The sequence below is a fragment of the Tachysurus vachellii genome, chromosome 14, assembly GCF_030014155.1.
Source record: "Tachysurus vachellii isolate PV-2020 chromosome 14, HZAU_Pvac_v1, whole genome shotgun sequence".
Taxonomy (NCBI): domain Eukaryota; kingdom Metazoa; phylum Chordata; class Actinopteri; order Siluriformes; family Bagridae; genus Tachysurus; species Tachysurus vachellii.
Genome location: NC_083473.1, coordinates 12,187,037 through 12,214,400, shown reverse-complemented (window position 1 = coordinate 12,214,400; position 27,364 = coordinate 12,187,037). Strand labels below are relative to the sequence as shown.

The 27,364-nt window shown below is 37.5% G+C and overlaps 2 protein-coding genes across 5 annotated transcripts; one reads left to right on the top strand and one right to left on the bottom strand.

Moving 5' to 3' along the window:
- Window positions 1-2,568: 2,568 nt before the first annotated feature.
- Window positions 2,569-15,201, bottom strand: LOC132856695 (ras association domain-containing protein 8). The gene is made up of 5 exons (XM_060886363.1): window positions 14,878-15,201; window positions 7,485-7,667; window positions 5,641-6,602; window positions 5,103-5,253; window positions 2,569-4,218 (listed from the first exon to the last, which is right to left on the bottom strand). The coding sequence occupies exons 2-5, from the start codon at window positions 7,585-7,587 to the stop codon at window positions 4,106-4,108; spliced, it is 1,329 nt and encodes a 442-aa protein (XP_060742346.1). The 5' UTR covers window positions 7,588-7,667; window positions 14,878-15,201; the 3' UTR covers window positions 2,569-4,105.
- An 844-nt stretch (window positions 15,202-16,045) lies between these two features.
- Window positions 16,046-24,097, top strand: kras (v-Ki-ras2 Kirsten rat sarcoma viral oncogene homolog). Of its 4 annotated transcripts, none has more exons than XM_060886177.1 (6): window positions 16,046-16,141; window positions 17,863-17,980; window positions 18,740-18,918; window positions 19,060-19,219; window positions 21,626-21,750; window positions 22,054-24,097. In XM_060886177.1, the coding sequence occupies exons 2-5, from the start codon at window positions 17,870-17,872 to the stop codon at window positions 21,743-21,745; spliced, it is 570 nt and encodes a 189-aa protein (XP_060742160.1). In that variant the 5' UTR covers window positions 16,046-16,141; window positions 17,863-17,869; the 3' UTR covers window positions 21,746-21,750; window positions 22,054-24,097. The 4 variants fall into 4 exon arrangements, with proteins under 4 accessions (XP_060742160.1, XP_060742161.1, XP_060742159.1 ...); XM_060886178.1 differs by lacking the exon at window positions 16,046-16,141 and adding an exon at window positions 16,429-16,452; XM_060886176.1 differs by lacking the exon at window positions 16,046-16,141 and adding an exon at window positions 16,479-16,737.
- The last annotated feature ends 3,267 nt before the right edge of the window (window positions 24,098-27,364 follow it).

Here is a 27,364-nt window from a genome sequence, read left to right as displayed (position 1 = left end):
TATGTTAGGCTAAGCTATGTTAATATTAGGGTTAGCCTATGGTATTCGTCAGTATAAAAGCCAATTGTTTTATAACTTATATTTAGATTATGGAGTACCTAGGCTGTCTTTGTGCACAATAAACTTTTATTTTTTGTACTTAGTCTCCTGACTCCTAACTGCACTGTTTCCCTTATTTCCTCTGGCCTTGTCCAGACTCCCTTTAAAGGTTAGCACCACCTGTCTCATTGTCTCCCCCTGTCTCCCCTGTCTTCCTGTCTTGCTGTTATCACCTGCCTTCTCCTGTCTTCCCTTGTCCCCCCTGGCTCCACATCTCCTTCTGTGTACACTTTGTATCCCCTAGCTTCCCTGCCTCCTCCTGTCTGACAGAAAAAAAATCGTGTCGCCTGCCTTCCCCTGTCTTCCCCTGTCCCCCTTGTTCCCACTATTTCCTGGAAAAAAATGTCACCTGTCTCCCCATCTCCCTATCCCCCCATTAAAAGTAGTGTCACCTGTCATCTGTTTGTCCCAGCAGCAAAGCACAGAAAAGGCTCAGGTTTGCGTCACTTTGCTTCCTGTGGTTTGTTGCATCCCAAACCACATACCAGTGCACTCAATAGTATGATGAGCTTGTTCAATGATGTAGGTTATCTCTTACCATAGGGGTCATAATATTTTAGGGACTTTTTGGTAACATAGGCTTTAGCCAGCTTTTGTTGAAAATGAATGTCTTCTGGCTTTGTCCCTTCACTACCAGTGTGTAATTTTAGAAAAAAAAAAACTGTATCTTTCTCATGTGTATACCATTTGTTCCCTTTAATGTGAAACTTTATCACAGAACACTGCATGTAGTTTGTATTCAAGATTTTATGTAGTTTACTGTGGTCAAGTTATGTACCTTAAATATTTTTGACTACACTATATTCGCATTTCCAACTGAAGGTATGAAACATTTGGTACCATGCCAGCAAAAAAGAAAAGTACAGATTAGTAACATTTCTTCTAAGCATTGTACAGAAGCCTGAAATTGTATATAAACAGCTACTACAATGGATGATACCACTATTAATTGTCATCCATAATGTTATGTGTATGTGTTCATGTGGGTCTAATATTGGATTTTTGTTATTAATTATTACAGGAGGAACAACATGGACATAATGGTGGGGCAGTGGGTAGCATTGGTGTCTCCACAGCCCCAATGCCCTGGGCTCAATCCTGAGCTTGGGTTGCTGCCTATCTGGAACTGGAATGTTCATATGGGTTTTCTTCCACCTACCAAAAACAGGCAGGTACATGAATCATCTACACTAAATTGGCCCTATATGTGTATGGGTGTGTGAATGTGTCTAAAGGTAACCTACAATATACCTGTATCCCATTTGGAATAAATTATTTTGCCTTGTACTCAGTGTTACCAAGACAGGATCTGGATGCATTGCAGCCCTGTCTTATGCACCCTTTCGGCATAATATTTAAATGTATTATTTAAATACAAGTCACTTCAGTATGAACAGCATTCGCCTGGTTACATATTTGTCAGAAAGGGATTTATTTTGCTATTATCATAAAGTTTTTTCTAGCAGTGTACTGAACTGAAAAACATCTCTAATATAAAAAAAATAATCCAAGACCTGCTCAATATTTGAGGCCATTATCACCCCTGATACTGCTAATCAGTAGGAAACTGTTTCAGTATTTGTTGGGTTCTTGATAACTTTCCTTATACTTTAACATACAGGTAGGTCAACCAAACAGCCAATGAGAAATTTGTAAGGCTGACTTAGTGGCATTCTATAGTGTTTGATAGCACTTTGCAATTGCACTTCGTCAATCTCGAATATATAGTGTGTGTGATATGAAAGATGAAATTTGTTTTGTGTTTACAGTGCAGCTCAACATTGTCAGGTTTTGAGGGTGTGGGATAGATTCTGCTATCATCACTATATCATTCTTTGAGTTAATCTTCACTAGCACTAGCTATAACCTCTCTGAAGGTTCTGCAGGGTTGCATTAGGGCAGCGCTGTCCAATCTTATCCGGATAGAGCCGGTGTGGGGGGTGCAGGTTTTCATTCCAACCAAGTAGAAGCCACACCTGATTCCACCTGTTTAATCAGTTGTTCTTGGCTTTTAGTAGACTCTGGTGTGGCTTCTGCTTGGTTGGAATGAAAACCTGCACCCACACTGACCCTTTCCGGATAAGATTGGGCACCACTGCATTAGGGGATTTGCAGTGTAGTTTTGGGAAATGAGAAAACTCAGCTATGAAGTTAGCCCTCTCTGTACCAGCCTCATGACGGTATGTGCCCTGAAACACTCCTAGAAATGACTCTGAATGTAAATGTGGCTTGCTGCTTGTCAGGAACTCCTAATGGAAAACTATATCTTAACTACAGTACAACCCACATACTGTACGATCATGAACTTCAGAGAAAGTGTGTTTAATTCCATGAGACTTAGCAGTTAGATAATTGTGTGTAGAATTAGAATTGCGTGTAATTATTGAATTTAACATTTGGTATGAAATAAGTGCAAACTCGGGACATGGGGATACAGAATAAATATTCGGAGCACAGAGATTAAACACATTTGTGTTAATTTGATTTTAATGTTGAATTGCAGTGCAATAAAACAGAAAGAGCTTTATAAGCAATATGTATAATTTACATATGCATGGCATTACCACTTTATTAAAATAGTTTCAAAGTAGAAAAAAAATAAAGAAACTAAAAATTTACACTGTTCACAAGCAGAAAATGCATAAAACACAGCAGTGAGCAAAAAGATATGATGGCTGTGTCTGAAACCCCCATTACTTTCATGCACCAACTTATAGTGGAGAACACTGCTGCCCAAGCTAAACTTCTATCTCGTTCATATAGTTTAACATTTACAGTACATGTTTGATTTATATTTTATATACAATGCCTTTTAAAAAAACATGGCACCAAAGAGTATTGAGCCTTCATTCTTTTACATAAAACATTATGCTAGCATGCCTAAAGTTTCTGAAACTGGTTGATGCTATGATTTACACACTTATCCCCCATTCAGTGATGTGTGTAGCAGTATGGACAAAGAAAATAAAATAAATGAGTAAACAAACCAGGGATTTCAAACACAGCCAAAGTGGCTTTTATACAAAATAATTTGCATGTTAGTTCACCATCACCATCTATTTCACATATAAACAAACTTGGGAGCTCCCCATTTTGATCTAGATTTGATCGCATTAATGCTTCATTAAAGACTTAAGGCACTGGTTACAATTATAACAGTAATAAACTGGTTAATTGACAGAGCCCAATCTATGATTTGTCAAGCATAATATACTGTAATACTGTAAAGTTTTCTGCAAAGCTCAGTTTTACACATGTGCATGGCAAATTGTCTTGCATAAGCTATATATTAGTAAAACCTAAAGGGTAAACATAATGAAAATTAGCTAATTATATAGCCAGAGATGTATTGCTATAAAACTGCATCCAAGCAGTTGGATTATGGCTACCAAAAATATACATATTAGCAGGCATCTTTGGCTCAACATCGCTAAAAAAATCTAAATGTGGAGTATGCAAAGAAATAATACCAACTGTGGCAAAATATAAATGGCAGCATAAAATATGATGCCACAGTAAAGACAGAAAGGTGCATGTGTCATGTTGCTTATGTGAACAATTCACTTTATAGATGAATTAACAATTAAACAGCTTTGCAAAAATATATTCACATTTCTGAAATAACTCATCCATATTATGTCCTTCCTCATATAGGCCCATTACTCCACAGTTTCCATATAGGAAATAAACATTCTTTTATCAGCATTCTTCGGAGTTAATAGCAGAAATTACAGCTAAAAGATGGGTCTTAGGTTGAGGTATATTTCCAGTTTATTGTCACTAAAATAATGTATTAGCTTCATTGCTCTTTCATGCCTCTTACTGTTGTTCCATTGGCTGTCCAACATTGCAAAGACAAACATAAATACTAGCCATAACCAACAAGTCACTTCCTATGACTACTTCATGATACATCACTCAGTGTTTTTATGAAATCATATGAACTTGATGAAAAACTGTTTTTTCAGTGGATGTGTAAAGGTTGTTGCAGGTGTTCCTTTGTTCCTCAGACATAGATGCCCTCAGGGTTGAGGGCTGAGGTGATGGGACTGTGTAGCACCCGCAGGTTAACTCCCAAAGCATGAGATGGGCCTGGGCGCTTCAGTGAACCAGTCAGTGCTATGAAATAAAAAAATAAATAAGAATAGGTACTTTTATAGTTTATTTACAATCAGTATCAGTCAAGTGCAACTTTTGAAATTCATAGCTTCTTAATGTACTATTCAGTGAGGTTAATTATACTTACTGATCTCTGTATGCACAATTGGCAGGCAGAGAAAAATATACAATAATAAAACACAAATAAAACTCAGCAAATGATCTGCAGGTTCTGTTATAAAAACAATCGAACTGTTAGTAATGAATGCTAGCAAACAATAGACAGAAGACAGTAAAAAACTATGCAGAAGGGAACTTTATACAAAATTTCGTAGCTGATTATTGTAAGATTCCTGTCACTCTTATTCTTCTATTAAATAATGAAACTTAAATCATTAAATAAAATAATAAAACATTATAACACCATTATTTATATATATATATATTTTTAAGCTGTAATCAGACTTCACACTTCTTGCTATTGTGTCATTTTTAAATGGCACTAGAGGAGCACTATAGCGTGCATGCCTCAGCATCTTGTTAAAGTCTTAGTCCACCCCACATGCTGCTGCTGGATACTAAGGTGAGTAACAGTACTCAGACCATCTCCAGGCAGCTGTTGCCACAGTAACCAACACCGAATGGAAGTAGGTGGAACACATGTAGCTCTCAGTGGGGGATCTGAAAGCCTCTAAGTCTTACTGTAAGAGCCAAAATAATGTGTGATGCATGAACACAGGGAGTTACTGCCCACAGAGATGAACAATTGTGCTTTCTGTTAAGTTTTTATCTAAATGGTTACAAACAACTCAACGATAGTTGGTATAAACGTTTAATATACAAGTCGCTTTGGAAAGTGTCTATGGAGGGACACGGAGGAAAGTACGTAGTAGTAAGCAGTTTACCTGATTCCTTAGGCACAGGGGGGACGCTGGCCTCCACGTCACTGGGCTCCACAGGCAGCACGGTCACTTTAGTGCCAGTCTGCTGGATGAACTGCTGAAGATTTACCTGCCTCAGCTCTTTAGTTAGCTGTTCAAGCTCAAACTGACTCTCCTGGGAAAAAACATGCACATCTGCTATGTAAGGCAGTAAAGACCAGATATATGCCTAATTACAGTTTCTGTGTTTAGCAATATAATATTGTTCAATAACTCTATAACTGGAACCAAATATGTTTCATTGTGCTTTTAAAGTTTACATGCTGAACTAATTATTTCTCATATTATTATTATTTCATATTCTTATTTATCTTCCCAATATGTTACCTCCACCACCACTCCATTTCTGCATCACAGTTTCTAAGCTAGTTTGGTCATCTACTACTGCCTGTTCCCTGTATATGTAGATCTTTTACTCAATACAAATTTAAAAAGAGTCAAAATGAGAGACTGTGATAGTCTAATGCATCTTCAACATTAAAGTCTTATCAGTCTGCCCTACCTGTAGTCTCTTACTAGACTGACTCAGTGACCTCTCCACAGCTCTGCAGCTGTTTTCCAGCTGTGCTGTGTGCTGAGCCTGAGCCTTGATTTCAGCCTTCATGGTCTCTAGCCTGGCCTTCACTTCTCCTTCACTCCACAGCTGGTTCTCCCTTGTCTGCTCCTGCTGCCGCTGGGCCTCCAGCCCTGCTTCCACACCATGCAGACGGGTCAGCCTCTGCTCCAGCTCAGTCTCGCAGGCTCGAAGCCGAGTGTGCACCTCCTGCAACCGCTCCTCCAGCTGCCTCTCACTCTCAAGCTCAATCTGTAGCTCGCTGGCCCAAAACTCCTCCTCCTCCACCTCCACCTGGTTCCTACACAGCTGCTGCTCTAGCCGCACCATCTCCTCAGTCATGACTGCCCAGGAGTCCTCATTGCTTGATCTCTTTTGGCTCCATACATGCAGCTCTGCATCGCATGCTTCTGTTCGGCGCTCCAGAACATTCAGAGATTCCCTCTGCAGCCTCACAAGGCGGGTCAACTCTTCCACACGACTGGAAGGTAGCCGTGGGGATGTGGACAGGCTTTGGGGGGCACTGTTCATCAGAACAACACAGCGCTTGGAGTCTCTGTCTACGGTTCTGGTTCCATTAAGTATGTCTCTAAGGCCACGTGGCGCCCCAGTAAAAGTAAGGGATTTACGGCGTGGTTCACGACGGCGAAGAGATCGCTCACCCTGGGCTCGGAGCTTAGCCATAATAGGGAGACTCTGGCGGTGCAGGCCACGCTCAGGGCCCCGGGAGACAGGGGGCCCCTCAGATGGAGGGCGCTCTGTCAGGGAAGGGCCAGTGCGGTGCAGAATGAACTGAACATCGCCAGCATACTGACCCCAAGTGTTTAACGAGGCCACAGGGCTCTCATGAGGAGCCAAGTGTCGCTCAGAATCTCTCCATTTCTCGATAAGTGTGTAGCGTCCAGTGCGGCCTGCCAGTTAAGTAGATATGATGAAATATTTTTCAAAGGATGTTACATATTCAGTTTATTTTAGCCTTAATGTTGCACATTACAGAGAAGCAAAAAGCAATTAAAAAGTTATCAAAGAGTTAAATAAGTAAGCATATGAAGCTTGTCATCTTCATGGTAATAATGGAATGAAATCAAGTATTAACCCTGATGGAAAGCTTAAGAGTCCCTGCTTCTTCTTTTTTGGCAAGATCATGACTCAGAGTTTCCATCTCAACGGGAGCTTTTTCAGCCTTAGTATATTTCTTGCTAAAGTAAGTGTGTGTGTGTGTGTATGGGTGTGTGTGTGTGGTGGGGTGTCTAAAGATTACACACACTCAGAAAACTCAGAAAAAGGCTCAGACAATGAAGTCAAGAAGTTTAAATCAATCAAACTGAATTTCTATGTAAACAGTCTGAACCTCTTTCTCAACCTTAAACAGAAGGTTTTAGAATTTGAAAATAGCTAAAACAAAAAATAAATGTTTAATATCTTGAATGTTAAATATGCAGGATTATACATTATTTCTAGGTCCCTATTTAAATGTAAACACATTTTTGATATCGACTATGTGAAGTGGTTTGTATAAAAGGTCAGATTTTCCTTATGCCTAACAAGCTTGTGGAATGCAAGCCAGCTAGACTTCACACTGCCATGAACGCAAACACGGTAAACAAATAATACCAAGCATATATTAGGGACTGAAATTCATGTAAATATTTCAAAGATTGTACTTTTCACTGAAATTGTCTGAAATCTAATTTGTAAAAAAAAACGGTTGTATTTGAAAGAAAAGGCAAAACAGAAGTGCACACACACAATATAACAGTTTAATATATCATCCTAGAATTGATGCTGCTTACCTATTGCCTGAGCTAGTGCAATGACCACTTCCTGACAGGTGGTAGCCTCTGTGACTCCGCAGACTACTCGTTGGATTCCATCCACCCAAACCTTCAGCTCCATCCTGACACAGGCGGTGCAGAGTTAGGCCTCTAGCTCTGCTCCCTCATTCCCGCAGACTGCAGCGATTAGCACCGGTCACACTGAACACAGACAGCATAGCGCTCAGTACTGCTCATATGCCTGCATGTTAAGCACCACCATACATTAGAGCACTGAATATTATATTCCTATTAATAATTCCTATATAATGAATATTATTTCCTATTAATGCTTTATAGTGATGTGTTTCTATATCCTTTCATTTCTCAAATCATGCCAGGTTCCACTCTTATATCCAAGTGATATGAGATCACTTGGAGTGTTCAAGAACTTCCTGTGATGATGCACTACCAGTGCATGCTTCTAAGCTTATTTGTTGTTCAAATATGATCCATTAATTGCAAATGAGAAAAAAAACCCTCCATCTGGCCACAGACTATAGAATCCTGACCCGGTGAGTCACTAGTTTTTCAGGAAATCTTTGCCAAAGGAAATGCCCAAGCTTCTAGCAAGAGCCCCCTGTATGCTTTCAGATGGACATGTTTCCTTCCTCAGAACAATGGAATGAAAACCTGGATTTGCTGTTTTAATGCAGCACACACTTTAGGCATAAATCAGTGCAAGTTTTGTATTGTGTTGTGGAAAAGGGCCACACTGGGAATTATGGGACCAGCTGGACTCAACACTCTTTGCCTCCCACTCACAAGTATTTCTAGGCTACAAAGACACGAGTCTGAGCCAGCTTTTTAAGTTTGTGCTTAAAAATGGAAGTAGTACCCAAAGAAAAGAAAAAAAGGGTGACGGGCAAAATGCATTAGATTACATGTAGCTTTGACTTAATGAACAGTCTAATAAGAATCATATTCCTATGAAGCTACTTATATTTATATATATATTTGTTTACAAAATGTATAATCACAGCTATTGCTGACAAAAAAGATTTATTATTATTAAAGACAAATCATTTGGCCACAAGGGGTTATTTTTTTTTGTAATCTAGTAACAAGTAACAGTCTCAGTGTAATAGAGTAAAAATAACATACAGTTTATTCATTTGTAATACAAAATTCTTGCATTAAACAAGCCACATAATAATTGATAGCCACATAGTAATAATTGATAAAAAGTCAATCAATTTTATGTCTATTAATAGGTGAGAACAGACCAAAGGGTTCTTTTCTGACGAAGTCATCATTCTCTCCACTCCAGTTCCCCCTGATTAACATCATTACAAACAGTCCTTTCATTTATTCAATACTTCACGAAAGAATGAAGTTTTAAACGTTTGCCTCGCCAAATGAGACACAGCTAATTTACTTTGTGTGTGGGGCAGTGGAATGAAAAAGTAGATCATTTCTGTCAGCCAAAGACCACAGAACGCCTCCATGGGCTCCACTCGAAGAAATGCAATACTCTGCTAATAATATCTCACAGATCCCAATCCAACACTGAACCTTCTGCTGATAAAGACAACACAAGGTTGCATGATGTACCAGATAAAACCACTCTAGTTTGTAGAGACACCAATGATACTGCTTAAACTGAGTTAATAACTGAATTATTCAGAATTGTTTGTGGAGGTTTATAAAGGCTAGCAACTCACTGTAGCACTCAACAGTTTATGTACAAAATGTCTCAGCAAACAGGAAAATTATTAGAAATTATTAAGATATTAGTGTATTTAGAAATATTTTAGAATTGCATTGCAAATGATGAGAAGCAGGAGGCTGACATTAGCATTTTACATATTCACAATTTTCTTACACATTTTATAACATTTTACTGCATATTTTCAAGTATTTTATTAAATAATTGCAAGTTATTGTGGAATGTTAGTTATTCTAGTTCAAATTATATGTCAATATATACGTATATTGCACAATACTGTTATTTGCACTACCATGCACTTCACACTTTATGTACATAACTGATCAGTCATATATTCTGTATTTATATTTAATACTCGTACTGCCTATATTGTCTCTCATCGTCTGTATTGTCTTGTCTTGTATAGTATAGTGTTATTTATGTCTGTACTTTTGAGAGTCACAAACAGCTGGAACCAAATTCCTTGTGTGTCAACACACTTGTCCAATAAACCTGATTCCGATTACTATGAACAAAGCTACAGGATGACTGCAATAAAATAGCTTTGAAACTAACAATTATACACACACAATGTTTCTACTCTGTATAACCATGGTGAGAGAAAAAAAAGCATCTCAGCAGAAACAAAACATCCCATCTTTTAACAGTCTTCAGTTAATCCGTTTGGGTGAGTCTATGCCCATGACAGCCTCAGATTCCTGTTCTTGGCTGACAGCAATCTAACCTGATTGTAGCTACATCCACATCGAGCATCAAGGATTGATGCGAACCATGAGATGCTCACTACAGTTTGTAAAGAGTGCTTATTTGAGTTACTACAGACTTCGGTCAGTTCAGATCAGTTTGGTCACTCTTCTCTTATCCCTCTCATCAAAAACCCCAGATCAGCAGTTTCTGAAATTACTCACACCAGCCCATCTGTCACCAACTACCATTCCATGGTTAAAGTTGCAGATTTCACACTTTTTCCACATTTGGAAATTTGATGTGAACATTACGTGAAGCTCTTGACTTGTATCAGCATGTTATGCACCCTGCTGATGTGATGTAATTGGCCAATTTGATAACTGCATGAATATACAGGTGTTCCTAATAAAGTGGGCAGTAATTATATATCTCCAATATTCCCTGTAAAATTAATCATGTAATCTTGTTTATTCACAGATAGAAGAAATCATTTATAGGCAATTCAGTTTGGGTAATTTCACATAATCTCATATGTAGAAGCAGGTATTGGCATAAATGCCTGTGTTAGTGTCCAATGCCATATGGTCTTGGTCTAGGATGCTGAGGAACCACTCTGAGATTGCTCTGCTCTAAGTAACATAGATACTGCCTGAAACACAAGCAACATGAAGACACAACCAAATGTGGCCACGGTATATTGCACACCATCACCAAAAGAATACTACTGAGCTGATATTAAAGTAAAATTTTAATTAAGCCCAAAATACCCTATATCTATATAGATTAAAAAACAACAACAATGGTCTAACTGTAACCAAAAAAATGAATAACACAAGATGGAAGGGCAGAACAAACTTCCAAATTCACCTTTTCTCCATTGATGCAAGAGGCATTTTTATGTAACATTTTTTTATTTGAGTTAAAGTGCTCTCATCCTTCATTAAAAGCATCTCTGGAGCTTCTCTGGAGCATCGCCGCCAGTATATGCTTTTAAAGAGAGACAGGCTCTAAAAGGCTTCGTCCATTAGCTTTCTGGCTCTTTGTTGTGACCTTCTCATGCTGTGGACATGCCCTCTGCTACCCTGACTTGGAGCACAGGTCCAAAACCAATGCAAAGGCAATTAGGATTCATGATTAGGTCTGGGGGTAGGAATCAGTACAGACCTGACAAATGTATTATTATACTGATTTTTAAATTGGGATTTGCAACAATGATAGATCAATTTTGTTTTACAACTTAATTTACGTTTTGCTTTAAATTGTAAATCTAGATAGGAACGTTTCTTTAAAAAAAAAAACACTATGGAAGAAAACTTTTTTAGTGAGTGAAGCATTTATTTTGGTATGCATGAAGGTCCCTGAAAATAAAATGTTCCAGAGATTGTTCTATTTATTCACTATTAGAAAATTACCAAAAAGAAAAAGCATTACCTTGCAAAAAGTGTATGTGTGATTCTATTATCTATGAATGAGCTGACTGTTAGCAGTTTAATCTAGGATAGGTTTAACATTAGATTTAGTTTTCTTTTGAAAAAAACTTAATAGTTTATAGAATCATGATGTTTAAGAAATATGACCTTTTTGTCTTTTCAGGAAGTGTCACTAGTGTACAGCAATTATCAAGTGACCACAATTAAATTAGACAAAAAAATAAACAAAAAACAACAAGAACCACTCCCACAATACGTACCACATGCTATTGTGTTTGTCACTGTAATGTCAAACTAATAACATCCAGACAAATTTTCAATACACTGCAATCAGTTAGTAAAATTCTTTCCTCATTTGTACCAAATATTTCATAAAATTGTATTTCTTTCTTAAAACTAAGGGTAAAATGCAGTTTTACAAAACAGATTATGTTTATACACCCATATAGAGAAATCTCACTCCTAAAAGAAAAACTTTGTGTGACAAACACAGACTTGGATTGCGGCACTCATTTACAACCAGTTTAAACAAAATCCTTCAATGCCTTGTCACTGGGCCTTTCTTAAGCAAACTAAAGTCTAAAGGGTTCTTTTTTGCTGGTCAGGAAGTGAGAGGAAAAAGCCTTCGACAAGCCTTAGGCAGTGACAGGAAACTCACTCATGAATTCATGATCAGAAACTCAGATCTCTTACTAAAACTTACTCAGTAGACCACCTCTATACTCTGATAGAAAGTATGCCACTTCTTAAAATACCACAGGATTAATAAATTAATCTGTAATATATATGACAACAAGAACACAGTGGGGAGAAATATGGCCACAGGTACACGGTGCAAATTGTACTACAATAAATAAACAATACAGAACAAAGTTAACTGAGCATATTGTACCATGGGCAAATGGACATTTAATTAAGGTGTTTGTACAGTATATCCATAAGGCATTAAGTAAAGGAAAAGTATTCTTTCAGAATGATCTTTTCAGGGGGTTGATTTCATTACACTAACCTAGTTTGCCAGAAAGGGACACAAAGGACATAGGAAGTCCTGCAAGAGACAAGAGGCTTAAGTCATGACAGGAAAGAGCCAAATTAGAAAAGAATGACAGGCCAATTTCACCTTCAAGAAGGAACACTGATGAAAAGTACATATTTCTAACATATAATAGATATATTTATAACATAACTGAACTCCTGGAGAGTGAATATAGCACTGATTCTCCTGTTTCCTGCTGAACTTTTAATTCTGCTAGTGTCTGCCTTAGCTGCCATGCTACATGTAATTACTAACAATTTATGCACTCTGGAGTAATTGGTTGCAGGCCCCGTCTGAAACGGATCCACACACTGACACTCACTCTCACTCACACACACAAACAGCATGTGTGTTCTCTAAATCTGACTGCTTTTCCCTCTACTGGAAACGGGGCACAAAAGAAAAGGTGAAGAACTTAGCTTTGCTTGCCAATATAACCATATTCACATGAAACAAGATGAGAAACTAACACAGCTAAGCAGAATTTAAATAACATGAAAAAAAGTGTTGTTCCTGGATATTAATAACTGTTGAGAATGTATATATCCTAAAGCATGCAGGGATTTAATCAGGAAACATTGGCCTTGATCTTGCACCACAGACACTGATAACATTGAGGCTGCACATTCCACACCTCATACATGCTATGAACCATGATTCAGAGAAGTATTCTTATTCCCACTACCTTTCCCTTGATGTGAGCTGAAACACTAGCAGCTAACATAGAATGTGGGACAGTAAATAAGAAGCGTAGTAAATGGTATCAAGCTCACACAAATAGTAAGCCTCAAGGATCAGTGAATAAGATTGTCAGTTAGGTGTCTTGTTTAACACAACTCTCAGATTTGATCATTTAGAAATTTTAGTCTTTTTAATACACTACAAACTGCTTTTGGTTTTGCCATCATGTATATAGACATGAATACATGCTTATGTGCACACAAGAACCACCATGCAAAGTAGCTACCAGCTGTTTTCATGCCTTAATGTGAATGACAACAGAAACACAAATCCACCCAAAGATTATTAAAGGAGTATTTTGACTTGATGAACTGTGAAGGTCAATCGAAAATGATGACACATTCAAATATTATACATGTATGGTTGCAAATAGCTGACAGAGAGAGAAGGAAAAGCAGAAACCCTTTATTGCTCTCTCAATAAGTACTGTGTGTGCAGCAAAATCCCAGTGTGTGTGGAGAGAGGAAGGAAAACAGCCCCCCTCACATAACCCTGTAAAACAATAACCTGAGGGCTTTTGGATTTTAGTGAGAGTAGTCATATCTCAAAAGTTTGTATATTGGAAAGTTTGTATATTTCGAATGATTACACCACTAGATTAACATCAACACCTTCTTAACCTGCTAGATCATATCTAACTTTTGGAATAAAAGTTGAATAAAGGTAGAAGCAAACTGCATCACATTATTGGAATATTGTCGTGCAACATTTTATTTGGAGTATTTTAAAGTATCTATCGCTGTCGTCAACTGTTTGAACTCTTCACATTCAGTTCCACAGCTGAATGCGTCATGAAGAGGCAAAATGGGCCTCAGACAATAGAAAATATGCCTCAAACAGCGATTGTTTTCCAAGACTTTCACAAAGAAGAATAATGTACCTATGGCTGTGCAACTATGGCTGCCTGAGTCCTTGTAAACCTTTTTCAGGGGTTTTTTTTTTTGGTTGGAGTGCCGTCTTGGCCGGGATGTTTTAATAAACTCAAGGATCCCCCACCCCTAACATGGAGGTCAGCACTAGCAGACGTGCTAACATCTGGATGGCACATTGAGCTGCACATAATGCTCGCTTTGTTCTTTTGCCATGATTGTGAAGAGCAACAGAACTGGCCTTCAGGAAGGAGAAAAGTGCTGTCCGACAAAAATATTAAGGTGGCCAGCTCTCTCCATATGGTTAATATTAATATTCTCAGATCTCTTCTGTTTTAGTAGTTACTCAACAAATCTCCTGTGTTAGTTCGTGTTCAGTTCAGAACAGTCAGGAGAAACCCATAATAATAATAATAATAATAATAATAATAATAATAATAATAATAATAATAATAATGTACAGTATGATCACAGGTACATCATGACAATCAATGTTTCTGGTTAATATTTCATAAATAAACATGATCTGATGATTTTGCAGATCATTCAGCATTTGTTGCTTTGTTTGATGGGTGTTATTTTGTTGGACCAGCACTTTATACAGAATAAAGAGTTAGTCTGTTGAGTTAACCCTACACTGAAGTGAAATATTACCTTCTGTACATGTAAACACGACAAAACCAAAATCATCTGACAGTTATTTAGTCAGTACACTGTAGTGAGATATGAGCAGAGGGCTAATCCGGGCTGAATCACAGCTTGTCTTCAGGCTACAGTTGATCTCAGCTTGTTTTTAACTGTAACGTGCCGTCAAACTGAGGAATAGCGAGCAGATTATTCTACCTTTATTTACACTGGAGTGTTACAACACGTCTCTGTCCATCAGTGGGCCTCATCTTTTTACGCGAATGTACTAATGAAGGGCGTTTTTTTGTCTCACCTTTAATCTGTAGACTGGAGAAAACAAGCCGTCTTGACCGTTTTGCACAGACCTGACGTTACCGCGGCTGAAGTTTGCTGAAGAAATGGACCACAGAACGCAGTTTTCTTCATCTTCCTGCCTATTAACACACTCGCTGGATGGGGATATTCGTTATAAATGGTTTGTAAACAAACACAGACGTTTCCTATAGCAGAAGACAGAGTGAAAACAGCGAACTAACGAGCAGAGCGAAAAGTTTTCATGCTGTGTAACGGCGCATTCTGCGGGAAACTCCCCCATACTGCTCTAACATGGCAACGGCTCCGGGACAGCGCGGTGAATTGTGGGGGATTTTAAAGCTGCACTAGGGTCTGTGTAAGCAGCTTTAAAAAAAAAGCCTGACGCAAAATCTGAGAGCAAGCAGAAACCAGAGATCTGGTGTACATTAAATTCACCATGATCATTTCCGTTTCTGACTGTAAATACTGTAAATTACACGCGTATATATCTAAATATATAAATATAAATGTTAGGAGACAAGGATAAATAAACTAAATAAAACTTCAACCCATTCAGAAGAAATAAAGATATGTATTTCACAACATGGCCATTTTCAGCAACTTAGTTCGGATTAATGGATATACTGACATCTTGTGCTTTACACTGGAATTGTTCCTCTTAATTGTATCATCATCATCATCATCATCATCATCATCATCAACAACAGCAACAACAACAACAATAATAAATCATTGTAGACAATGGCCTTTATATTTACTGCTAATAAGTCATGATAAGAAATAAAATGAATAGGATAGCTAAAGAAGCCAATAATAATAATAATAATAATAATAATAATAATAATAATAATAATAATAATAATAATAATGATGAAGAAAAAAAAGAAGAAGTGTTATATTTTTAGTTATTCTCATCAAAACTGCTTCTTGTTATTGTTTGCGTGAATCTGTGAGGTTGAATTCCTCTGGCACTTCGTGTCGGCCAAAAAGTTGCGCAACTAGAAATAGCGCATGTGGTAGTTATTTTAAAGCAGTCCTGCTAAGACACATGTAGGTTAAAACCATTTTGTTAATGTCACCTACTGGTCGGGGGCGGAACTAATGCGCCTCGATACCTCATGGATTGACAGAGTATTGAACCAATCATATCTCTACATGGCGCTGACGTACGTTCAGCACGTCCCGGTTATATTTAGGACCTATTTAAACAGAGAGGGACTCAGTGGTGTGCTGCGGATTTCTGAGGATCATGTGAAAAGCCGGTACATAATTCACTACATACAGCCATTAGTAAATAAATCCTTATTGTTGTACATTGTTTAACATATTAGACGTGTTTTATATGTATATACAGTATATTTTAATAGCGCAGTGTGTAGTTATGTGCCATATTTATGAGACTATTGATTATTATAAGCACAGCTCTCTAGGCAAGGCTCAGCATTAAAATGATGTGAGCTGACGCTGAAGAGAAACCGGTTGCACAGCTAATGTACGTATTTTAGGTCATATATAAGAAGTACAGACACCAACTGAGGGAGAGAAAAAAAACTCATTGTGCACTGGTGGCTGGGTAAGTGATCTGTGCGCTCCATCGTATCCGCCCATATTTATGTAAAGAGCGACCTCCATACAGGCCGAGACGAGGGAGAGGAGTGAACGAGGAAGAAATAGATATATCTCCGTCCTGTCCTCGGGGTTATAACCGCGATACATGTGCGACATCGGGCTCGTAGAGTTCACACAGCGGTTCATATTATAAAAATGGCAAGATCGGGTTTTAACAGAGGACTATAACCTGCTCTTAACTTTTTATTCGCCTTTTTCTGGCTCGGACGCGGAACTTACAACACCAAAGGTAACAAACAGGAACAGGCAGGATTCATTCAACACACTGTCGGTCATGGAGGATCGAATGCACGACCGTGTTAATTGCCTTGACCAATCTTGGAAAAGCTTTTTTTGTGTTGTTAGAGATAATGTATAATGTGAAGAACGCCCCGGTCCGTCTGGGCCCTGCAATGCAGCTATGCGGTATAACGAGGACTTCTTCAAGCTCCACACGGTTGTCCGTCGTAATGTTTTCTCACTTAAACCTGTGTAGCAATGGATTTCGATCACGTTGGCTTTAAAGTGCATTATTTTGTGTCGTTTGCATTGGGTTTGTTAAGTTATGCTACGCCCGATTTAGGCCTACGGGTGTGTGTATGTGCGTGCGCGCGCGTGTGTGTTCAAAGTTCCGTATGTGCTGTAATCATTTTGCATGCTGGGTAGCGGTTATAATGCATCACCTGGGAGATAAACGTGAGGAATACCGTGTTTTCCAAGATTGTAACCTGTGCCATGTATTGTGTACAGGGTATGTAACTGTCCTGGCAACTTTAGCAACACTTACTGAGGATCTTTTTAAATGAATGAATGTGTGGTGTAGATAACTGCACTGACAGCACCAGGTTACAATTTTTTTGTTAAACCTGCATTAGTTTAGATCAGATTTACTATTAAATGTCATTAGAAAAAAAATTTGCAAACCTTTTTATGTCTACAATCTTGTTTTTACGTATAACGATAACATTCTATCCAGGTAACAGGTTTCAGTTACTTAGATTGTGGCTGCTGCTTTACCCCAGACTTCAAAACACCTTTTGTACTTTATTAAGTCACAGTATCAAGTTATATTTTCAGGACCAAAGTGCTTGCATAATAAATCTGATTGGTAAAACGATGAAACGTGGACACTTTTTACTCTCAAGTGATTGAGAATGTCAAAATATCACAGTGTATGATGGCAAAGATAATATAAGCACAGAGCATTATAGTGGTGTGCATTGTGTTTTTAGGAAAGTTGTGTTTAATGCTTATTTTCTGCCACATAACTTTTAGCTGACTTTGGAAAAGGGCGAGACTTTGAATGTTCTAGGAATTATGATGTGTAAGTGTGAATAGTTGTTGACTGTAGTGTATTGTGCTGTGTTCCAAACAGGTGAAGAATGACGGAATATAAGCTGGTGGTGGTCGGAGCTGGAGGCGTTGGAAAAAGTGCTCTGACCATCCAGCTCATCCAGAACCACTTTGTAGATGAATATGACCCTACTATAGAGGTAAAGTGTTCATGACTTTGTTTCAATAATATAATATTTTAATTTGAGGTATGTGCATGACTTACAAAGGTATTCAGTTTATCCAAAGTTAAAAAAAAAAAAAAATGGTGTGTAAGAGACACAATATAAGCCAGTTTTTCTGGTTTCAGGCACTGGCTGCCAACTTCCTGGTCTGGCAGCCAGTGCCTGAGTGATAGTTAGGTTTAGTGTCCTAATCAATGTCCGTGAGATTATTGTGTAAAGTTTGAAATTTCAATAGATTGATTATTGATAACCTAGCCTTAAAATATCCTGGTTTTACAGTATTATCTCACCATTGGATTTCACACCCAACAAAATTAAAAGAAATCTTAATTTTAAGTGGAAATGATTCCTATGCCAAAATGTTTTCAATGCGGTTGCTTCCTCTGCTGTGAGACTGAAGTTGCTGTAGTATGATTAGAGTCCAGAGGGAGGGTGTTGTGAAATTTCTGGGAGTCGAAGTCAGACACAGAAATGAACCTCTGGAATAAGGAACTTGCATGGAAAAGAAACACGAGCGGGTCAATGGTAACACAAAAATGTATTTTGAAAAAGACAGCAATGTAGCTGTTGGATTATACACTGTGATAAACCCTGACACGGTAAAAATGCTACAATAAAGGTTCCATGGTATGGGTTTGAGATGGTAGATGTGTAACGCATACCTGTTTGTATGACTAAGCTATGCTGAAATGCCACTGGCATATAGTGACACTGGCTGATGTCATACTTGTGTAGGACTCGTACAGGAAGCAGGTGGTGATTGACGGAGAGACGTGTTTGTTGGACATCCTGGACACAGCAGGTCAGGAGGAGTACAGCGCCATGAGAGATCAGTACATGAGGACAGGGGAGGGCTTCCTCTGTGTATTTGCCATTAATAACACCAAGTCTTTTGAGGACATTCACCACTACAGGTGAGGTCCGTTATGTATAATTGAGACTGAGTTTATCTCCTTAGCGTGGATACTGAAAGATAATTAATTGTTGTTTCGTATGTTAATTGATTCTTCCCATGCTGCTTTTTCACTAACTTTTATGTTTGTGTGGTTTTGCAGAGAGCAGATTAAGAGAGTGAAAGACTCTGAGGATGTGCCTATGGTCCTGGTGGGAAATAAGTGTGACCTGCCATCCCGCACAGTGGATACCAAGCAGGCTCAGGATTTAGCACGTAGCTATGGAATTCCTTTCATCGAGACCTCGGCAAAAACGAGACAGGTATGCAAGAACTGATAACTGTGAAACACAACAGTATTTCACAATGCATGTCTGAGATATTAAAAAAAAGACATTCATATGATTCTTATCCAGTGGTCACTCTTGATTGAAACAGAATGGAGATGGCAGGTAGAGTGGGTTTTTAGGGTAAGAGATGAAAAAATGATGAGAAGATGGCCACGAAGCTGTGAAAACCTACAGTTACCAGTTAAATGAAACACAGAAGTGGGGGTACAAGGGGGTACATTTGTTAAGATCTATTGTTAAAGGATTACTTTGTTAAGAGGCTGACTCTTGGATATCAAAGTATGCATCCTCACAGTCCTAAAATTTCATTCTCTTTTTTTAGCCTGCTACTGGCAGTGACTTTGAAAGACCCGCTATTTGTTCAGGGTTTGTTTCTGAAATATCATGTAAATCAATTCTGATAAGTGTTGATATCTTTTATAAATTATCTACTTTAATCATTGAATGATTTTGAATTCGATGAACATCGAATTTAAAGAAACATTCTTTTTGTTTATTACTTAGCCGGGTGTGCAGTTTAGACACTCCTGTAGGAGGTCATACACAGTAGATTGTATGTCTGATGTGCACATTACATTTAAATTCTGTGAATCTTAATATACATGACAGAAGTAGTATAGATAATAGAAGCCTGAGTTTAACTTGCTTACATGTTTATACATCTGAGCCCACAAATCGTTTGGTTTTGAACACGTAGTAGCATTACTAAATGTACATTGTTCAGAAGACATATTTACACTTTATTTAATGTTTGTCATTTATTAAGATTGGGTTGATTTTTTTAATAGTTCCTGCCTGTTCCATTAAATAACTGGCTGCAGTAATCACAGAATATTGACTTCTTATCTGATAAGACTGATGGCCATGACTCATCATTCTTTTCCTTCTTTATTTGTATATCAGCTGAGGGCTAGAAAATATTCTGGGGACTGATATAAACATGTACTACAAAAAATACCATTTTATACATTCATATAGTTGACAAGTTTCTACAGTGTCACTGATATATTACCATTCTTGTGAATGAATGAATTCACACATTAGCACTTAGATCACTGTGTGTGTGTGTGTGATCTCAAGGTATTTGTGTGAATGTACACAAACCAAAACATTAGTGACCAGTTTTTACATGATATAATGTGAAATAATAACCCGCATACTGTGGATATAATAACCAAAGACCATCTCCATTTCTGTAACAGTCATGATTACAACACCGGATTTCACTAAATGGATTTTTGTTTAAGGAGATGATTAGTGAAATCTGACAATGTTAAGGATATTCTGAGCTTCTTTGGATTGTTTCATTAGAAAAGGGCAGCATTAAGGTCATCCTTTTAAATGTCAGTGTTGAATAGTTATGATCAGGGGAGGTGTTAATCAGATCTGCTTGGTGTTACTATGCTGTTCCTTTCTTGTGGCAGCCCCTCTCTGTTTCTCTGCAGTGCTTAAATCACAACTCCTAATGGGGATGAAATGTAAATTACTAATTCACGTTGTTCAAACCCTCATCTTCTGGTCATTGTTGCATGCATCGCTTGGCATCACGGCAGTCTTAAATTGAATTCAGAATCGCACAATGCTGTTTCTTGATCTATAAATTAAACTGATGATTTATCATAATTGGGTATTGATCTGTGTTAGTTGTATGAATCTGGTTGATTTTAATTTTCCACATCGAAATATTCTCAGAGGTAATTATTCAGTTCTTTGAATTCAACATAAATGAGCTCAATTCTGCTTCATGCAGAGTACTTAATGCTTTTAAATGGTTATTTATTGCTTTAATTAGCTTGTCAGGTGGTAGCGATATTTGACACCGGCAAATTCACCCTGAATGCAACAGCTATACTTTTATACAGCAGTACTTTTATTTTCACTTACATATTCATAAAAGGCAAACCCAAGCATATGTTTTTTTTTCCTTTTAATTTGTCATCTCTAGTTATCTCCCACATGGGTGTGTAAATGTAAGCATGGACTGCTTTCATTTTCTGTATGCTTAAGACATTATTTAAAATACCAATAAACATATAGTTTCATAGCAAGGTGTTTTTGGGAATGATGCAGCAAGAAAAAAAGGATCTGCTATATATTTACTGTTATATACATTTTTTAGCTATTTTGTAATTACAGCTGTTTCCTGTCCTTCAAGTTTCATTGGCATTCATTTGTTGTACGTTAGGCAATATCTGTCATGCAGGTAGCACAGGCGGAATGCGTGCGCTGTGGATGCGATGCTTGCGGTTTGGTGTAAATTTGATTTTTAGTGACACCCAGTGGAGCCTAAATTATCCACACTCCCTATTCCGTTGCAATGCTCTGTATTGGCCCTTGTGCGTCCCTTGATGTTGAAGGGAGTTGTGTTTTGCACTGCAGAGAGTGGAGGATGCCTTTTACACTCTGGTCCGGGAGATCAGGCAATACAGACTGAAAAAACTCAGCAAAGAAGAAGAGACGCCGAGGTGCATCAAGCTTAAAAAATGTGTTGTGATGTGAGTGGGGTAAGTTCGGGCTGAACTCTTGCCCTCTCTCGGCCTGTTGTGAGCTTCTCTGGTCTCCGTCTAATTGGTCACTTTTCTCTGTAACCAATCAGTGGTGGTGTGCTCGGGATAGAGGACCAACCTTTTCTTTATACTAGCAGTTAATCTTGGGCAACTTCTATCTGGAGCTGAAAGTCCTGGCCATTGCAATGTTGATTTTTCTTCTTTCAGTCACTTGGTGCTAACAGTACCTTATTCTGTAGTACATTATTTTTCAGTGTGCATTTAAAAATTTACCCTGGTGGTTTCTTTTTTCTTTCAAAGGGGGTTGATGATGCCTTTTATACTTTAGTCCGGGAAATTCGGAAGCACAAGGAGAAGATGAGCAAGGAGGGCAAGAAGAAAAAGAAGAAGTCCAAGACAAAGTGTATAGTAATGTGAATAATGCCTCCATTTCAGTATCGACTCTGAACAGCTGAAATATTAAAGAACTGCATTTTGTACATTACACTAAATTATTAGCCTCTTCAGAGTACAGAATGGATTCCTATTTTCCTTCATTTGCTATCTTACAAACAAGTTCTTCCTTGTCTAGTGCCAGATGCCCCAATGTGTTGGTCCTGAATTACTTTGTAATGTTAAATTACAGCCAACAATGAAATTGTATTGCCGATAGATTCATTTTTTCTCTGGCTATTTTTCCTCAGTACTCACCTAGAGCTTGTCGTTTAGCAGATAGAATGAGAATAGAAGCAACTAGCTTTCTGTACTCCAGAATCCTACGGATTAATGGATGTTTTGATGTGGATCTGTGGAGGAGTGTTTTGTGCAGTATAAATTAAAGGACATCCAATTGCAGTTTGCCACACATAATACTAATAGCACAGTGAACTTTGCATATAAGTAAGTTCCTGTTCCATATTCAGTTCAATTCATTTAATGTTGTACAGGAATGACCCCATAATTCTTAAATCTGATTTGGTTATATGATGTAATGAACAGTATATATCCTTCTATAATATTCCTATGTAGGACCAACACTATTTGGGGTAATATTTTGATATCTCCACCACTGTGTAACAGATGGTTTATCTATCTGGGATGTCAGATTTATATTAACCTGCATGTGAACATCCATAGTAGTCAACTTTAAGCCTTTGATAATGTGTGTGGATGGTAACCTTTTAACCCCGATCAGCGTTTTCGTTTGCATGCTGTTCTTTGTGTAATTTCCTGAAAAAAGACTAGGAAATGTTCAAATTCTGTGTTAAAACAGGCCCTGTTCTCCAGGTGGGAAAATCTTACCCAATCGAGTGTTTTTTTTATTTTTTATTTTTCTCTCCTTTTCCCTTCTGGAGATGTATTTCTTTCAGTGTTCTGTTTCATTTAATGATTGTCCACATTGAATTAGCCTAGAGATTAATGATAATAGCTAAAATTTGAAACTAAATGCTACATTAGAGTAAAAATCAGTCTAGCTGGTGGGTTTACACGTTTTCTTACTTATTACAGTTTGTTATTGAATTTGTAAGAAGTTGTAATGTTTGATTATCCAGCAAAGGCTTTTCAAGATAAGTCTGCAGTATGTGATTCTCCCTGTTATACTCAGCCAAATGCCTTTTTATGAAAATGTAACCAACCACTACTAATAATTCAGTAATAATATTGAATATTATTTATCTACTGATGACAAAAAAAAAAAATCAAGGCCAAAACAGGACTTATGGCTCAAATAGCCATGTAAATGGCTTCCAAAGGAGACAAAACTGACAACCCAAAATGTCTGTCTATTTCTTGTTCATTTAAACCCAAAAGGCTGGTTGAATATGAAGGGCAATGCCGACGATAAAAACACGTCATTTTGGAGAGCTGTTAAAAACAATGTTGCCTTTTTGTATTTATGGTTTGTCCTCTTTTGTAGGTCCTTAATCAGTGCATTTTCATGTATTCCATCATAGTATATGAATGAAACGACCTGATCTATTACTAATGCTGCATCTTCAAAGAGGCAAACACATCAAATAAATAAACAAATTCAGGATAACTGTTATTATGCAATGCTAATCCAGGTAAAGGCTGTTCTAAGCTCTTCTGTTACCTCTGTCCCATTAAGGTGTGGTAACTTGATTTCACTCTGTATTCAATTTAGCAGTCATTTTTGTCTCTCTCCCCATCGCACTCTTATTGTCTCTTTCTCTTCTGTTTGTGATGTGCCAATGGAGAATGTTCTTAAAATACTTCATGTATACCTGGAGTGTATTTTAACAACCTTTGTACAGTTGTGATACAGAAAGATGCATATTTTGTAAATTGTGCTTTAGGTGATTTTTTTTTTTTGTTAATAAATGTCACTTTAATAGAGCTGAAATTGACTTGCTTTACTCTAATTGACTGACTTTTGGTGTTCTTATTCTTCTTTCATGCAATTTATAACATGAATATTCTTTAAATTGATCTGAAGGAGTACGTTGGAAATCAGTCAGCACATTTAACTCTTAGCTTGCACATGCTGATGTTAATTAAACATTAAGAGTTGTTAAATCATTTTAAGAAATTACCTTGTGAGATGAAATGCTACTAAATGTGTTATAAACCTGAAATTCCATTGTCGCCCACTAGAGAGGGCACTTCTCCCATTATACCCACACAGTCCCTCATCCTTTATCTCTTATGAAATTAAAACTCCTCACTCTCTTGGATATTCCCTGATTTAATCTGTGGCACTGTATCATCCTTCAAAGGTTGGAGGCGTAATTAAATTCACCATATAAAATGAAATTTAGGACATGATTTGGCTGCAAAATCTATCTTTATACATGTTGGTAAGGCAATGTTCCAAATTAGGTTTAACATTAAGTAAGGCACATTTTATTCTGTATGATAAATCTTTTGCAGTTATCAGAAATTCTCTTCCGTTGGAATCAATTTAAGGAAGACTGTAGTAAATGTTAGTACGCTGCTACCTACATTTGTTTTATTAGGGTTGGTATGATGAATGGGGTCACTATTTTGTCATGTTATTTTGCTGAGTTAGAGTAAATGCCTTCATTTTAGTATTCATTTTAGTATAATATTTTCGATATTCTATATTATATAATTTATGTTCTTGTTTCTATTTTAGAAAGAGTTCTTTTAAATGGTGTGTTGCTGACTTAGAGAAAAGGTAAAATAAAATGAGCATACTGAATCCAGTATAAAATGAAAGCATTTTGCCTTAAAGTTAAAGGTTAAAGTCAGTTTACGAACAAAGGTTTGTGTGTAAGCTCATGGGAGATTTTTTTTGCCTTTACATACAGTCCCACTGGAAAGAATTGGAATGGAAAGGTCAGATTTGTGTTGGTTTCTGCTGTGCACCATATAATTATATTATATAACATAATATGATCAGATGAATCAGAATTTCAGCATTCATTTCCTGATATTTTTCCATGTGTTAACAAGAACATGGCACTTTTTGGACTTCCGCTGAGATGAGGCCGACTTTGTGAGGATCCTGAGGCATCTAGAGATTTACCAGCTCCAGTTGGACTCTGCTATACTAAAGAGGAGATGCCAACTCTATTTGGTCTTTGAGGACAACAATCTCCTCATCAATACAACATTTGTTGGACTGTATATTTATAATCACACCCTCCAGTGTCACCCATATGAGGATGGGTTCCCCTTTGAGTCTGGTTCCTCTTAAGGTTTCTTCCTTTACCATTCAAGGGAGTTTTTCCTTGACACTGCTGACAGAGTCACCTCAGACTTGCTCATTGGGGATAGATACAAACACACTTACATATACAGTATCTAATATTAATCTTGAATTTTGTATTATATTAATCTTTATATTATTCTTCATATTAACCTTTTGTTCTAAGTTTATGTTCTGTAAAGCTGCATGTAACTGACAGATGCCTCTTGTTGCCCTGTCTCTGGTTAGAGAATTAAGAGCTCTTGAGTTTCACCTGTGCAGAATGCATTTGTTGTTAAAAAGGATAAAGCAACATGAATCGAGATCTGTCTACGGTAGAAAAGTAGGTCCGATTGAAGCCAAATAAAGAGAATAAATCACCTTTGAACAAGCACTGAACAACACATTTGGTATGTCCAGTAAAAGAAAGTAATCACTGGTGTAATAACAAGCAGACATTAGACAGGCCTGCCAAGAAAATGCTGATGACAAACATTGTGAGATCTGCGTTCACAAGACAGGTGAAGATATCACAATATGACACAAAAAATACTTGGGAAGTGTGAAATAAGAATCAAAAAGCAAGACTAGCAAAGAAATAAATATAGACACACAATTTTTGGAACCAAGATGAACTTCTACCAAAGTGATGCAATGGCCAATGTGTGGAGAAAGAAAGGATCTGGTCATGATCCAAAACACACAAGCTTTCTGGTACATGGTGGAGGTAGTGTCGTGACTTGGGCTTACATGGCTGCTTCTTGGTACAAACTCACTAATCTTTATTGATTATATTTATTGATAACTTTATTGATTGGAAGCAGCAGAAAGAATTCATAAATCTACAGAAACATTCTGTATGGCAATTTACAAAGAAAGACACTGACTTCATCAGGGGGAAAAGGGATTTTAGACTGGTCGAGTCAGTCACCACACCTTAACCCAAGTGAACACCACTTCACCCCCTGATGATAAGACTGAAGGGAGAAACCGCCCAAAAAAAAAAAAACTGAAATAAGCTCCAGTTCAAGCCTGGAAAAGCATCACAAATGATGAATGTAAGACTTGTGATGTCATTGGGTTTCCAGCTATGCAACCAAATATTAAGTGTTATTTACTTTAATTTACATTACGTTTATCAGTTCTGTTACTATATGTTTATCAAAAATTGTCTGGTCTGCCAACAAAGTACTATGTTCCAAGTCATTTAACTCATCTACATGCGAATATCAGGAAATGAAACCTAAACTAACATTCTAACACATACATTGTACTGTATATGTTATATACTCCTTTCATGATCGACTATTGATTACTTTTAATATTCTTGTAAACACTTGTGTGTAGATTGCATGTAGTATTGATATTTTATTTTTAAATTTCTGTTATTTCTTTTATTTATTTCTAAGTTATTTCAATTTGGAAGTTTGAAGTTTTGTAGAGTTCCCTAACACAATTTGCTTAAAAACTCATTAACCCTTATCTGGAACAAAAAATACCCCCATATACCAGAGCGAGAGAGAGAGAGAGAGAAGGAAAATGAAAGCCAAAGATAGAGAATATTAATAATATTAAATTATGCAGACTGAGGCTTTTTTCGGTGTGCCACGTGCTTCGGTCCTGGTGTGACAGAATAGTAAGGGTAATTGAAGCTTAAGCAGTCAGAGCAAATCTCTGTCAGCCCCCACCTCCTTTGCCCATGGCCAGCTTAGGCCAGTCTCTGTCAGTCACACTCTCCCCATGCTGTAATCTGGGGATGACATAAAGAGCAAGCAGGTTTGATAAAAAAACATTCTACCTCTCTGTCACTCTCTGTGTCTCTCTCCCTCACACACACACTCAAACACACTTCCTAAAACCAATACCCATTTTCAGGGACTCTGGTGGGCAGAGAGAGAGAGGCTAGAAATAGGCAATGTTCAAAAAGTGATAACAGCCCGATTCACAGTAGCCATGTAC